Source organism: Monoraphidium neglectum (assembly GCF_000611645.1).
Source record: "Monoraphidium neglectum strain SAG 48.87 unplaced genomic scaffold scaffold00655, whole genome shotgun sequence".
Classification (NCBI taxonomy): Eukaryota; Viridiplantae; Chlorophyta; class Chlorophyceae; order Sphaeropleales; family Selenastraceae; genus Monoraphidium; species Monoraphidium neglectum.
In genome coordinates this window covers 1-13,558 of record NW_014012973.1, presented here as the reverse complement: position 1 = coordinate 13,558, position 13,558 = coordinate 1, and the positions used below count along the sequence as shown (strand labels likewise).

The window sequence follows — 13,558 nt, the reverse complement described above, 5'->3', positions numbered from 1 at the left end:
ACAGAGGAAAGCGCGTGCCTCAGGCGCGTATACGACCCGCCGCTGCAGCGCACCAGCATGGCGGCGCAGGCGGCGAGCACGCCGCAGCCGCAGCCCACGTCCAAGAACCTTTGAAAAGAGCGGGGGAAGGGAGGCAGGGAGAGAGGGGAGGCCAGCCGCTCACAAGGGGCTGGCAGACCAAGCGTCAAGGTTCCTGTTCACAGAAAGCTTGAACCACACTGGGCGCACCTGTCTCCTGGCTGCAGCCTCAGCGACTCCAGCATGGACGCATGCCTGTTGTGAGGGGCGAGGAGCCAAAGGATTCGTGCGCAAAACCCAAGCACAAGGGGAGGTAAGGCGGACTCAAAGCAGGTGCTTTCCTGGCGCTCGCCGCAGCGCTGGCAAGCATCCCCGTACAAGCGTCCATGCGCACGTTGCGCGGGTGTGAGCAGGGCAGATGGTGGGCTACCTAGCCGACGCCTGGTGGCTCCAGCAAAGCTCACGATGCCGATCGCGGGCAGGCGCGCAGGTCGGGGGCCCAAGCTGGCGCATACAAAACCTGCTTCTACCTCCAGTCCACCTGTCCCCCCCCCCCCCACATGTGTGGCGCGCTGATATTGAAACCCTCGGCCTCCACCCTTATGGGGGCGTCCACATAGGCCTCCGCCCTATGAAGGGTGGGTTGATAGGGTTGGAGGGGCGTGCAGGTTGCTGGTCGCGTGGGTGGGCTGGCTCAGAGGGGGCGCAGGGGCATGGGGGATACCAAGAGAAAACCCAGGACGGCGGCCGGTCACGCAAACGGCACGTTGGTGGTGGAATGACGAGGCGAAAGCTCATGCCATAGCATCTCGTGAGCACAGGATTGTACGCGCGCTTGTGAGGCGGAAGGTCACCTGTGCTCGATCGGCACAAAGGCGCCGCGTGGCACCGCAAGCATTGCGCCCGCCACAGCCTCGCTGCAAGGAGTTGATTGTGAGGGGGTGGCACTCTTGGGTGACGTGCTGGCGGATGAGGCTACCAAAGCAGTTGAGTGAATGTGATATGCATGGCTGCAATTGTTGCTCAGAATGTACACACACAGGCTGTTGAGCTGGCGACAGCGTGTGTTCATTCAACCGATGCCGTTGCTTGTGAGCAGGAGAGCACCCGCACCTCGTCAGCATACCGCTCTCACGCAGCGCTGCAATCAGGTCGGCGTTGGTGGCGGCCCTGGCACGCTCCGCCAGCACTACGCGCTGCCGTGCAAGGATGCGCAGCAGGTTGTGCAGTTCCTGGGGAGGGCCTGCGGCTTGCGCGTCCCTCCTCTGTCGGCGCTCTGGGCGCTCTTCTTGCTCTTGCTGTGGCTCATCACCATGCTGCTGCTCGTCCTGGTCGCCCTCCATTGTATACGATACTGCAAAGTAGTCACTGCCGGCTTGCCCAGGTGGCGTGTGCGTGCCGCAAGTGCGATCTACAGTATTCGAAAGATGCGTATAGCTAATTGTACCCCCTTGCGCGGATGATGCAAGACGAACGCTGGTGGTGACAAGGTATTACGGTAAGGCCGGTGCCTTGCCGTCAGCTGCACCGCCCCAAAAGCGCCCACTGACTGCCACGCACGCTGTGCAGCTGTTGTGCACAAACCACAGTATGCATGCCCTCGAATTGTATAGGCTTATCGCCCTTACGAGATATGGGATTCGCATGGCCTATGCACTCAGCATATGGTGATGTAAGGCCCAGGAATGCACTTGCTCATGCACGAGGTCACCTGTGGCGGTTTAGGCACGGCCAATGCTGACACACCCATGCATGGGTGTCCTTTACAAGTGGCAGCGCCAGACAGCAAACATTGGTGTTACAGTCTTTACCGTACAGTAGAGTGCAGAGTTACACAAACACATGCACAAAGCTTGTGGTAAATTACCGTCAGGCCGCGCCAACAGCGGTGCGGTGATGCACGCTCACTGGCTGACCACAGACACCATGCAAAGAAAGTAAGGGGAACCCACAGACCCTTCTAGGAGTCTTTATGCAAGATACATAAGCCTGACTCAATACCCTTGACCCATAAAAGGCAGTGACCAAAGGCGCGAGCAGGGGCTCGCATGCTGCACGCTCGTCTATTGCACCAAGGCTACGCGACCTACTCAGTGTCATGCTCCGGCAGCACGCAGTCAGAACATGGCGTTTGGGGTGCACGCTGACCCGCCGACGCACAGGTCACTGCACATGTGAGTGTTGTAGGGGAGTTGAACCCAACCGCGGCTTCGCTGCCCCACCCTGCGTCGCATACCTTCAGTGTTGCACGCTGATTGCCCGCACCATCAGTGGAGTATCCACTGCCAAGCAGCTCATGTGCCCGCGGCACACACTCCTCGTCTGGTGGCCCTGCTGGTGGGCTGGCCGGGCGCCTCGCCACAATGACACCGCCACCTGGCGAGAGGATCGCCAGTGCGAGCTGAACGGCCTCCCCACTCATTGCCGCTAGCTGCTCTCCCGTCTGCACCACCTTTTTGGAAGTTTGGAGGTTGCCAGGCATGTGTATCGGGGAGGTCAGGATTCGCACCTTGGTAAGTGCATCTCTGTGTCAAGCAACTCAAGGAGACTCACCTGGTGGACGTCGCTGCCACGGGCTCAATGAACTGGGTCAGGGAAACTTTAGAACCAGCCGTATCTGAAACATTTGGATGCCCGCCCCTCGACCTCTCTAAATGAGAGCACACCCACCCGGTTGTTGGCGGCGTCAAGGCCTCGGCACAGGCGAGCGCTGTCTTGGGCAAAACCCTCTGCCTGCCGCTTCAATTCACACTGCAATCGTTCTTTATCCGCCAAGAGCGCTGCCAGGCGCGCCTCCAGCGCCGCCGAAACCTTGGCGGCTGCCATCTCCTGCTCTCGCGCGGCTGCCAACGCCCGCGTGGTCTCTGCCTGAGCAACTGCAAGCTGTTCTTCCAGTTGCGCTATACGGTGCGCAGACGCCACAGCTGCCTCCGCCGCTGCGACGCGTTCAGCCTGTGCGGCTTGCAGCAGCGGCAGGGCTGGAGCGAGCCGGGCACGCAGTGCAGCCTCGCTGTCGGCGGCCTGCTGGGCTGCGATGGCTGCCTGGTGGCGCTCCTGTTTCAGCTGCTGCTTCAGGTGGTCCACAGTCGCAGTTGTGCGCCTCTGCTGTGCAGCCAAAGCTGCCAGCTGCTGCTGCAGCGCTGCCATAAGCTCACGTACCCTCTCCCCCGCATCGTACGCCACCTGGAGACCAGCCAAGAGGGCCTGCTGGCGCGGCAAATCAAAGCTGTGCCATGGCAGCTTGTCAGACCGTCGGTGAGACGCTCGGCTTGGCTGCAGCCTGTCAATTTCAGCGTGAAGCGCCGCAGCGCCGCATTCCACGATGGCAGCGTCTGCCTGGTTGTTTTGCGCCAACTCCATCGCTGCGTGCAGCTGGGCCCTCAGGCTGTCGACGAGCTGGCTGCAGATTGTGTTGCTGGTCAGCACCTCCTCATGGCCCTGATGCCACGCCAACTGCTCTGTACGCCCGTCAATGCTTTGCGTTACCAAGGCGCGGGAACATGCCAGCACAGTTGCTACAGCATCATCGTCCGAGGAGCTGACTGCCTGCACTTCACTCTCCGGTTGCTCGCCACGGCTGCTCTTCTGAGTGTCCTCGTGCTGCTGCCAGCCATGCTGCAACGGCTTGCTCATGGACCGCAAACTGCTGCCGCTGCCGCTTGCTTCTGTATCAGACACACAGCAGCGCCGCTCGTCTGCGCCCGCTGACTGGCTGCGCCTGACTTCGCCCTTAAGAGGGTGCGGTGTAAGACCTGCCGACCCGGTACCGCAGCTGCTTTGATGTCCTTTCAAGTTGCTCGGCTGGTGCCAGACGTGCTGCACGAGGCAACTTCCACTCGTTGCTCCATCGCCACTGCTGAGGTCCTCGCCCCACGCACGGGGATGCTGCTCGTTGCCTGCTGCTGATACGCATCGCTTCACAACACTCGTGCCCGTCAACGAGCAGGGTTCAGGGGATCCGCCGCCAGCGCTGCCCTGTGGCCAGATGACCGTGTGCTGAAGGCCCCAAAGCACTTCCGGCCCCGTGCTCATGCTTGGCAGCTGGGAACCAGGTCGGCTGAGGCGCAAGCTGCCGCCACCAATGCTCCGGGCGCTGTGGCTGACGTCTGAGCTGTCGCTATGCCGCTTGTCGCATGGCTTGAAGTGCGGTGAATGTTGCTGCTGCTGCTGCTGCTGCTGCTGCTGCTGCTGCTGCTGCTGCTGCTGCTGCTGCTGCTGGGCTGATTGCTGGAATTCAGTCTCAGGCAGCAAATGTAGCGTTGCCCCAGCCGACCCTTGCATCGTGGCGCCTGGCAACAGATTCCTGCTCTTGCGCCCAGGGGCTCGGCTGCGGGACAGGGAGGGCAGCCGAAGCCGTGGTGTGCTGCGTTTCAGCAACAAGCAGCGAGCTGAGCTTGTGTTGTATTCAGCGACGCTTCGCTCAGCGCCGAGTTGTGGAGGGTGTCGCTGAGCCTGACATCCTGGCTCCGCAGCGGGCGATAGCTGTCCAGCAGCATGCACAGCAGGCGCCAGCAGCATGGGTTTGCTGACGCCATGGCCGTCCTGGCACTGCGGCCAAGGCTGCAAGGCGTCCTCCGTTCGGGTTGGGCTGTTTGCAGTCGTCTCATCCAAATCGGCATGTGCCCTGGGTGCACGTGCCACAGCGGTCAAACACAGTCAGTCTTCAAAACAGCACGGACACCGACCAACACAGACCTTTGCCCGGCATTGTATCGGACCTCCGTGATCTTCAACAAAGCCTTGGTGCCCCCCTCACCTGGAGAAGAGCCATTGAGCAACGGCTGCAGCCAGAACAAGCACGACTGCGACGCCTGCTGCTGCAGCGCTTCTGGGGCCATGTGAGATGTAAGGTGCCATGCGTCTGCTATCCCAAGCGCTTATATGAGCTGATCGGTTTTCTCACATGGGCGTCGATTCTACAAGACACCTGCGTGGCGAAAAATGCTTCTCACACATTTCGGCAAAGGCTGACAACGGCGTCCCGGTGATAAAAAAATGGAATGCCACCTTCGCACAGATTATTCATTCAACTTTATGATAGTCTGGCTGTACATAAGCACTTCCTAGCGATCTAGTACTCATCTCATCATTCACAGTTCGGCCACGTCTTGGAGGTATGGGGAGCGCCTCCGGCAAAGGCACGAATGACGAGCACCAGGATGTCCCGAACGCTTTGCGCAGGTGGGCGTGATGCATCGTCGCTCGTCGGTGCCCGCTATGCGACGGCGGTGACTGCCTGCGAGGCGCCCAGGTTGTTGTTCTTGGTGGATTCGCACCCACTCCAAACCCACTTTTGCGAGTCGCCTGAAATATTCAGGTAGCTCCAGGCGCAGGCGCAAACTTAAGTTGCATTCACAACGTTGTGCCCAACATCAATTGCGCCAACGCCGCATCTGTCCTGGTGTCACAGGGTGTCTTGGGTAGTGCTGCCGCTCATCATGGCAGCATGCACAATGCAGACCCTGGACCGTGGTACACTGTCCTTTGCAGCAGCTGACATGAACAATGATTTGGGCTTTGGGGCCACCACATACGGCGTTGCATCTGGTGCGCCTGTGAGCGCGGGGTGCGTACACTGGGGCGAGCCATAGGTTGATGTCGGGTGCAGGTAAGAAACACAGCAGGCAGCGTGGTTGCAACAAAACCAGGGTACAGCGGCTGCATTACTCTCATCATCACCGCTTCTTTCCCCCTTGGTCCTGCCGTGCATCCCCGGGGCCCACCTTTGCGCCCCCCCCCCTCCCTCCACACACCACGCCTGGGCCCCCCAGGCCTCTTCTACCTGACGTACGGAGCCCTGCAGGTGCCCAGCGCCTGCTTGGCGTTGAGCGTGGGCTTGAGGTGGTGGTATGGTGCCATTATCATTGGCTGGGGCATGGTGGCCTGCGCCACTGCACTCGTGAGGAACGAGGCGCAGGTGAGGGGGCTGACGGGCAGCTAGCGCCGGCCCGGGGGAGGGTGGAAGGGCGCCATCTGTCAGCACACAATCCGGTTCACCAGTACGAGCGCAGAACTTCTGCGGTCTGAAGCTTTCAAGAAAGTGCGGCCGTTCCTGATCATTCTGCTGCAACATGCACAAATCGCCAATCACCCGTCCCCTCGACACTCGCATGCACACACCCCACTAGCTTTTTGCGCTGCGCCTGCTGCTGGGCGCATTTGAAGCCGGCTCCAGCCCCTGTGCGTGGCACGTGCTGTCGGCCTACTACCCCTACGACAGGCTGGTCAAACCCTACGCAGCCGTCATAGTGTGCAGTAGCATTTCGGCGGCGATCTCGGCGCCGATAGCGGGCGCGCTGCTCAGCATGGGCGGCGTCCACGGTGTCGCGGGCTGGCGGTGGCTGTTCCTGATTGAGGGGCTTCCCACCATAGGCGTGGGGCTGGCTGTATGGGGACTACTGCCCTCGGAGCCGCTCAGCGCGTGGTGGCTGACGCCGCGGCAGCGCGAGGCCCTGCACCACGCGGTGAGATGAGGGGCGACACCGCCCGCCAAGGGACATGGTTGGGCGCTTGTGGACCAGTCAGCAGTGCTTGGCATGTTGCGGGTGCTGTATGACCTTCCATGAATGGTTCCACACCACAGCGCCCCATCTGAACGCCAGGCCTGCGCCTTGTCACCGAGCAGCACTCCTTCTGCTGGTCTCCGCATGTCCTACCTCGCCTGCAGGTTCACGGAGCAGAGGGGGCCGACACAGCTCGATTGCGACCCACCGTGCGTGGCACGCTGGCAATGGTGGCTGAAGCGCTGCGCACGCCGCTGCTCTGGGTGTTCATCGTGGTCGGCCTGCTCTGGGGTGAGGCACAGTCGTGTGGGGCTTGGCAGGGGCAGCATCGGGAGTCACTGGCCTGAGGTATTGTGAGCACTCATATGGACTGGTGTACAGGCCGCCGCGTTTCCATCACAAGAGCACGCCCATGGGCCACCCTTCTCGTAGACCCTCACTTTTGCGTGGTGACTCATGCTCCTCTGCCCCCTGCCCCTGCTGCGCAGCCCTGTCAGCCTTCACCCTGAGCTCCTTCCTGCCGCTCATCATCGCCAACCTCCTGAACAACACTGCCCTGTCCTCCGCGTCGGTCACGGCTGGCGCCCACAAGAGCAGTGTCAACGCCGCATTGCTCGCCACAATTCCTTATGTTGTTGCGCTGCTGTCAACAATGGCGGTGGCCTGGCACGCGGATAGGAGAAAAGAAAAAACTCTGCATGTCGGCGTGCCCTATGTCGTCGGCGGGGCGGTGCTGGCCTGCTTTGGGCCGGTCGTGCGCGTTTCGCCGTCTGGTGGCTTTGTGATGCTGACGGCGGCGATGGGCTTTGCGTTTGGTGGGCAGTCTACCATGTGCGCGCGCGTGGCGGGCTTGACACCGCCTGCGCAGGCGGCTGTGACGCTGTCTGTGTTCAACGCCATCTGCGCCAGCCTGGGCGGGTTTGCGGGGCCCATCGTCGTCGGTGCCATCCTGGCAGCGCTCGGATCCTTTGAGCTGGCGGCTGTTGTGTTGGGACTCTGCATGGGGGTAGCGGGCACCATCATGCTGTGTGTGTTTTGGGGGGAACGGCGTGGTGCGACGCGGCGTGGCAAGGACGCAGCGAGGGACGAACAGCTCGGTGCAATATACCCTTGAACTCAAGAGATTGACAATGTGAGCCTTCGCATCTTCTTTATGCCACCGGCCTATCCACGTGTAGCTTGCGTGGTTTGTTGCAGCAAGTTTGGGCCATGCCCGCTGCCATGACTTCGTGCACAACCTGTGCCCGCCAACCCCCGCGGTGACAATCGCAGCGATACGAACTCAGCGACAATGATTGCCACACGTAACTGCAATCCAGCACCATTCAGCCAATCCGTGATCCGCGGCGAGCTTTCGCCATGTCCACGCTTTCTGATTTCCCCCCGACCGTTGCGTCGCTGCATCTGCACTGCTGGCGCGATCTCATGCGCAATTATCCCACGTGTGCTGTTGCTTCTGATAATGTCTCAAACATTTGTAACGTATTTGCCATTTGAAGCATTGGTGTCCGAGCTGCCGGCGGATATATGTACGTACTCCGAGAAACGTGGCCCACGAGCGAGGCCTTCATTCAGCACGGGCGTGATACGTGGTGAATTTATACCTTTATTTCTTTATTTTTGTCTTACAAGGCACCAGCAAATCCGTGCCTCCAAACCAGGGGGCGTCAGCAGTACTGCAGCATGGCGGCAGCCGAGGGCGCTGCGCAGCGTTCTGAGCCTTCGTGTGTGGGACTGCCGCCCCCAGCCGCCATGAAGAAGCTTCAATTGAGCTCTATGCCACAAAGAGATGTTTTGGCATCACTGGAAGCAGCCTTTTCACGGCACGCAACGGGCAGAACGCTGCCAGTTGCGTCGCTGCCAAGTGTGCTTCGTGAGGCGCTGCAGCTGGACATAACACCGCAGCAGGTGGGTGGGGTGGATGACAGTTTGTAGGCATCGCAGTACTGGTTGCGCGCTTCGTGCGCTGTGGCCCTGCAATCCAAACTCCTAGATGCCAATTCCAAACAGGTTCAAGAAGCGCTGGCGCACCTTGGCCTGGCGTCTGCTGAGGAGAGCATTTGTCTCGAGGAGATGTGAGCTGTGGGAGGCTGCCTCAGCCGGGGAGGGGAAGTTAGGGTACGGCCGGCAGGAAGCAGCCGTAATGTGCAGCAGTCCTGCGGGGTGGCAATACGGGGCCAGCGCCTGTCTCCCGCACCCACCCTTGCGCTTACCAGTGCCGACTGAAACAAGCTGCAAGATCTCACGTTTCGCGCGTGTGCCATCCCACCACAATCCTCCCAGACTGGTTCTGGTAGAGGTTCTGGCAGGGCCCAGCAGCCCCCTGGGCGGCCCTCAGCCCAGCGCCCTCAGCAGCGGCTGCACCGTTGGCACGCTGCAGCGCGGCATGACTCAGAAGCGCGCGACGCGGATGGTGACGGGGCACCTGGAGGCTGACGAGGCGGTGCGCGCGTACATGCAGCGGCTGGACGAACACCGCAAGGGCTGCGAGCTGACGGGGCGCTACGCAGAGGCGCGCGCCGCGCACCATCGCCTGCAGGACCTGCGCACGGCGCAGGCTGAGCGGCTGAGGGCGGAGCTGGTGTCCTCTCAGGCGGCCGAGCTCAGGCATCTGCAGGAGGCGTTTCACAGGGTGCGACGGGGGCGTGCTTTGAAACGGGCAGCTTGCGGCGGGGTTTGCACTCCCGTGCAAAGAACGTGTGAGCTTGTGCATGCAGCAAAGATGTTGCTGCTTCGCTATGTATGCGCTGCGCTGCATGGTGTGATTGCATCCCAACCCACCATCAACCCCAGGACAGCAAGCAGGCAGATGAGGAATGGGCGGACCGCACCAGGCAGTACGAGGCGGCGGTAGTCGCCCAGCTGGCGGCGCTGAAGGCTGCTCAGGCCGCTCAACTGGCGGCTGCGCGCGCTGAGGCTGAGGCCCGGCGTCCCCAGGCATTTCGTCCAAGTGCGCAGTACATCGGCCAGCGGCGTGTTGAAGGGGTTCTTGTAAAACAGGTGCGGGTTTGAATTTTACAGGATGCTGAGCATCCCTTGGCGGACGGATTCATGCCTGAGCAGCAGAGCCCTGCAGGCTGACTCCTTGCCATGTTGCAGCTGCCCGCTGCAACCAAGCTGAACACGGCCAGCTGAGTGGAGGACCCCCTGCGTGCCTGCTGCAGGGAGAATACCGCGCCGCGCACGAGGTGGCACGTGGAGCGCAGCAGCTGCTACAGGCCGACAGGGCAGCGGCGGAGGCAGCGCATGAGGCAGGCTGGGCGCTCAGGGCAGGGCGCTTGGGCGTGCGGCAGCAGGCGGAGGTTGAGGTGAGGCAGAACAGCCGGGGGCTATCCGGGAGCATGGCTGCGGCGGATCACAGCTCAATCATCCCCGGAGAAGCCCGCATAATGTCATGAACAATGCAGCATGTTGCCGTTGCAGCACCCTGTCATTGCTTGGCGCTGGTATCACTGTTTGATGAACGCCACAGGGATTGTCAAGTGCACTAGCACGCACTGGACCCCCCTCACTGTAGGTGCTCCTGCAGCGCGCAGGCCAGGGTCGCGACGAGCTGGAGCTGCGGCGGCTGGAGGAGGCGGGGCGCAGGGCGGCGCGGTTCAGGGTGGTGGCCCAGGACCTCGCACAGCTGCACGCCCTGGAGGTGGCCCACCTGGAGAACTTTCTGGAGGGACAGGTCTGTGGGGGGTGGGGGGTGCTGGCGAAGGACGCGTGCAACATGTGGGAGGACAACACAAGGGCAGCCTCGGCGTTTATGCAGGGGCCCCCTGGACCCAAAGACGCAAACGACCCTGATGATAGGCTGGCAGCTCATGAGTCATGACCAAACCTATGCTCAGGTGCTGGCGGGCCGCTACGTGCCGCTGCGCAACAGCGCCTTCCGACGCAAGCGCGAGTCCCTCATGGCTCGGCAGCTCAGGGGCGCTTGAGAGTGGGGGGCGTAGGAAGCGTTTGACAACAGACACGTGGGTCGCCGGTCACGTGGCAGCTGGTGCAGAGGGACGCTGCACAGTTTGACCAAGAAATTGCTGAGATGCTCACATATGGCAGTGTAACACCACCATTTACTCCCCACTGTCCATGCAAGGAGTGTGGCCTGAGGTGCTTCAGATTACCTCTGAGCGCCTGTGATAAGGGCCGCATAGTTGATCGGCATGGGATATCGATACACAAAGTCCGCAGCGCATGATGACGGTGCAAAGTCTCCAAGTCTGCCCCCCAAAGTCAACTCAATAAGTTGCAGCGCAAACACTTCCTCGTCATATGGTTTCAAACGAGGCAGCTGAGCCAGCAGCCCTCAAATGCCTCAAGCCCCCGTGTACAGTGCGTGAAGCATCTGTGTGTGACAGTGACAATTGTTGTCCAAGTCCCAGATGTATGGCCCTATCCGCAATACCAACAGGGCAGCCATGCATGTGCGTAGCTCCCAAAACGACGCGCTGCGTGGGGGCAGGGATGTGGTAAAAGAATGTGCTGCTCCCGCGCCTTCCCCAAACACGGGGTAAGCGTCAGAGGAGTGCTGGAAGCGCAAAGCGCGCACATGATAGGCGGCAGCAAGCGAGGCCGGTTGCACAGCTGCAGCGGTTACGCGCGGCACCACTGCAGGGAAATGCCTGCAGTTGATGGACCAAGGCGCCTGCTCACTGCGGCCCTGCACCACCACTGCTGAAGGGCAGTTTCTTCTCGCGGCACAAGGCGCCGCGAGCCTCGAGGGGCAAAAAGCTGCGACGAGACGGGCCCGCCGCTGCGGCGCCGCGCGAGCCGCCGCCACCGCCGCTGCCTATGCCGCCAGTGGCCGCTGTGACACCGCCGCCCGAGCGCACCTCCTCCTCGCTGATGCGGCCCACCCCGCCCGCCAGCAGCGCCGCCCCGGCTTGCCCCGATGGCTGCAGCTCCAGCTCCGGGGCCGGGGCCGGCGATGGGGGCTGAAGTGCGGGCGCAACAGGCTGCTGCGGCGTGGCCGCAGCTATGGGTGCGGGGCCGCTGACTCCGGCCAGTGGTGGCATCATCACCAGGTCCAGGGCTGAAGGGCCGCGCGGCAGGCCGCCCCCGAGCAGCCCCGCACCCAGGTTGCGGCTGCTGCCGGCACGGTGGAGGACAGGCAGCAGGGCCGCCGCGCCCGCCTCGCTGACGGGCACACTGGTGGGCGGCGGGGCGGGGCCCGCGGGGTCTTGCGCGCTTTCAGGGGGCGGCACGGTGCCGTAGGGTCCAGGGCAGACGAGGAGCGTGGCGCCGGTGGGGCCGGCGGTGAGGGTCACGCGCGGCTGCCGCCTCGGGACGTGCGCTGTTGAGTGGGGCAGCGGTGGTTGAGCAGCGGGGCGGCGTGGTGGGCAGAGCTAGGGGCGAGGACAAGGCCGAGAGCGGTATGGCTTCTGCCTTGGGCAGGCAGCATCAGCAGAGGGTCCCTCATCGCCCCTCCTCGTGAGGGTTTGAGGCCTGGTGGCCGGCCCAGCAGCAGTCGGTTGTGGCACCCCTTCTGCCCCGCCACCCCAGCCCAGTGCAGCCTGCCGCGCCTCTCACCCGGGGCGGCCTCGACGTCCTCTCGCCCCAGGACCTCCCACATCGCCGGCAGGAGCCCCTGGCCGCGGTGCTTGCCCGCACTGCACAGCCACCGCACCGCGTCGCGCCCTGAGTCGGAGCAGCCCTCCGGGAAGGTGGGGGCGCACTGCAGCGACCCTGCCAGGAGCAGCACGCTGGTGTGCTGCGTCACCGCTTCGTCCGGCCCCAGCTGCAGCAGCTCCGCGCGGCCCAGCTGCTGGGTCACCGCTTGGAACACGCGCGGGGCCTGCTGGCGCGCCCACGCCGCGCGGCGCCCGACCGCGGTGGTGGTGGTGCTGCGCTGCAGGACAGGGGTCGCCTGCGGCAGGGGTGCTTGGCCCGCTGCGTCGGCTGCTGCAAAGTCTGGTGCCGCGCGAGTGAGGGCCTGGATGGCCTCGATCTCAAACTGCTGGCGCATGCGCTCAACCATCAGCAGGCCTGGGGTGGGATGCGGCAGGGACGTTGTAAAATGTTGAAAGGAGGGGCCACTCTATCAGAGACACTGCCAGGAGCGAGGCAGGGGCCCAGCTCAATTGCAACCGGTACTCACAGCAATCCACAAGCATCGCCATCCAATCCTAGCTCAAGGTTGAGGCGTGTGCTGAACCCTCATACCCCTGCCGTCCAAGCACAACCCCCCGCCCCATGCGGCCCCCGCGTCCCCCGGGCCCACCTGCCAGGCGGTACATGTCCAGCTCCACCTGGGCAAAGCGCTCGTCACCCTCTGGAGGGAAGGGAGAGCAGAAAAAGGAGCCGATGGGGCGGCGGCGTTGGTGGTAGATCAGCAAGCGAAGGTGGGTAATCCCTCCTGACCAGACCGTGGCGCCTGCGGAGGCTCGATGTTCTTTGTGAAACGCAACGGCCCGTGCTCTAGTCCATCACCCTGTCTACCTTGCGCGAAAAGGGTGGTGCCAACTGCTGCTGCGCAGCCCTTGCCCAGGAGGCGCAACAAGAATCAAGGATGCAATTGCCAACATGCCAATGCCTGCCTGCGCCCCGGGCCCCCTGCCCTTTCGCCCCCTCCCGCGCCCCACCTGCCGCCAGGCGCTTGATGTTCTTGATGCCGCTTGCCGTGAGGCAGAACAGCACGGGGCCCTTGCCCAGGGCGTTGCCCCGCGCCCACACGTCACAATGGCCCGGCAGCAGCTCGCCTGCGCCATGGTCGTGGCGAGGAGTGGTCGTGTTGGCCCCAACCACCACCAGGCTGTATGACGCAGCCGCCCTGCACGGGGATGCACGGAGCTGACTCCTTGCAAGACCACTGGCCCCCCTGCACTCCCTTTCCTCCCCCGCCCCAGTGCCCGCCCACCCGTGAGTGCTGTGTAGAGGTTGTAGACGCCCCCTATCCCCAGGAAGTACTCCTGCGTCTCCCCCAGCACCGGGGAGTAGGCCACGGATATGATGCCGGCCAGCACCACGTACAGGCAGTCGTCCTCCGGCAGTGCGGCCCCACTGGCCATCATGAGCAGGTGGCCGTACTTCACCAGGTAGGACACCAC

The 13,558-nt window shown here is 62.9% G+C and overlaps 3 protein-coding genes across 3 annotated transcripts in view; 1 reads left to right on the top strand and 2 right to left on the bottom strand.

The window, feature by feature from the left end:
- MNEG_4642 (Protein-L-isoaspartate O-methyltransferase) overlaps positions 1 to 1,361 on the bottom strand; it is a gene marked incomplete at both ends in the record, with an annotated part of 6,454 nt that extends 5,093 nt beyond the window's left edge. Inside the window, 5 exons of the mRNA XM_014046882.1 lie at positions 54 to 108; positions 229 to 273; positions 579 to 647; positions 873 to 935; positions 1,132 to 1,361. Of these exons, the coding sequence (XP_013902336.1) occupies positions 54 to 108; positions 229 to 273; positions 579 to 647; positions 873 to 935; positions 1,132 to 1,361 (462 nt within the window). The remainder of the gene's footprint in view (positions 1 to 53; positions 109 to 228; positions 274 to 578; positions 648 to 872; positions 936 to 1,131) is intronic.
- Positions 1,362 to 6,323: 4,962 nt separating this feature from the next.
- Positions 6,324 to 10,450, top strand: MNEG_4641 (hypothetical protein; the record flags this gene model as incomplete). The annotated part of the gene is made up of 8 exons (XM_014046881.1): positions 6,324 to 6,482; positions 6,686 to 6,812; positions 7,010 to 7,508; positions 8,805 to 9,153; positions 9,315 to 9,521; positions 9,686 to 9,829; positions 10,039 to 10,197; positions 10,361 to 10,450. The coding sequence occupies 8 exons, from the start codon at positions 6,324 to 6,326 to the stop codon at positions 10,448 to 10,450; spliced, it is 1,734 nt and encodes a 577-aa protein (XP_013902335.1).
- A 711-nt stretch (positions 10,451 to 11,161) lies between these two features.
- Positions 11,162 to 13,519, bottom strand: MNEG_4640 (hypothetical protein; the record flags this gene model as incomplete). Its single annotated transcript, XM_014046880.1, has 5 exons — positions 11,162 to 11,805; positions 12,042 to 12,497; positions 12,733 to 12,783; positions 13,094 to 13,210; positions 13,369 to 13,519. 5 exons carry the CDS (start codon positions 13,517 to 13,519, stop codon positions 11,162 to 11,164), a joined length of 1,419 nt encoding a protein of 472 aa, XP_013902334.1.
- Between the last annotated feature and the right edge of the window lie 39 nt (positions 13,520 to 13,558).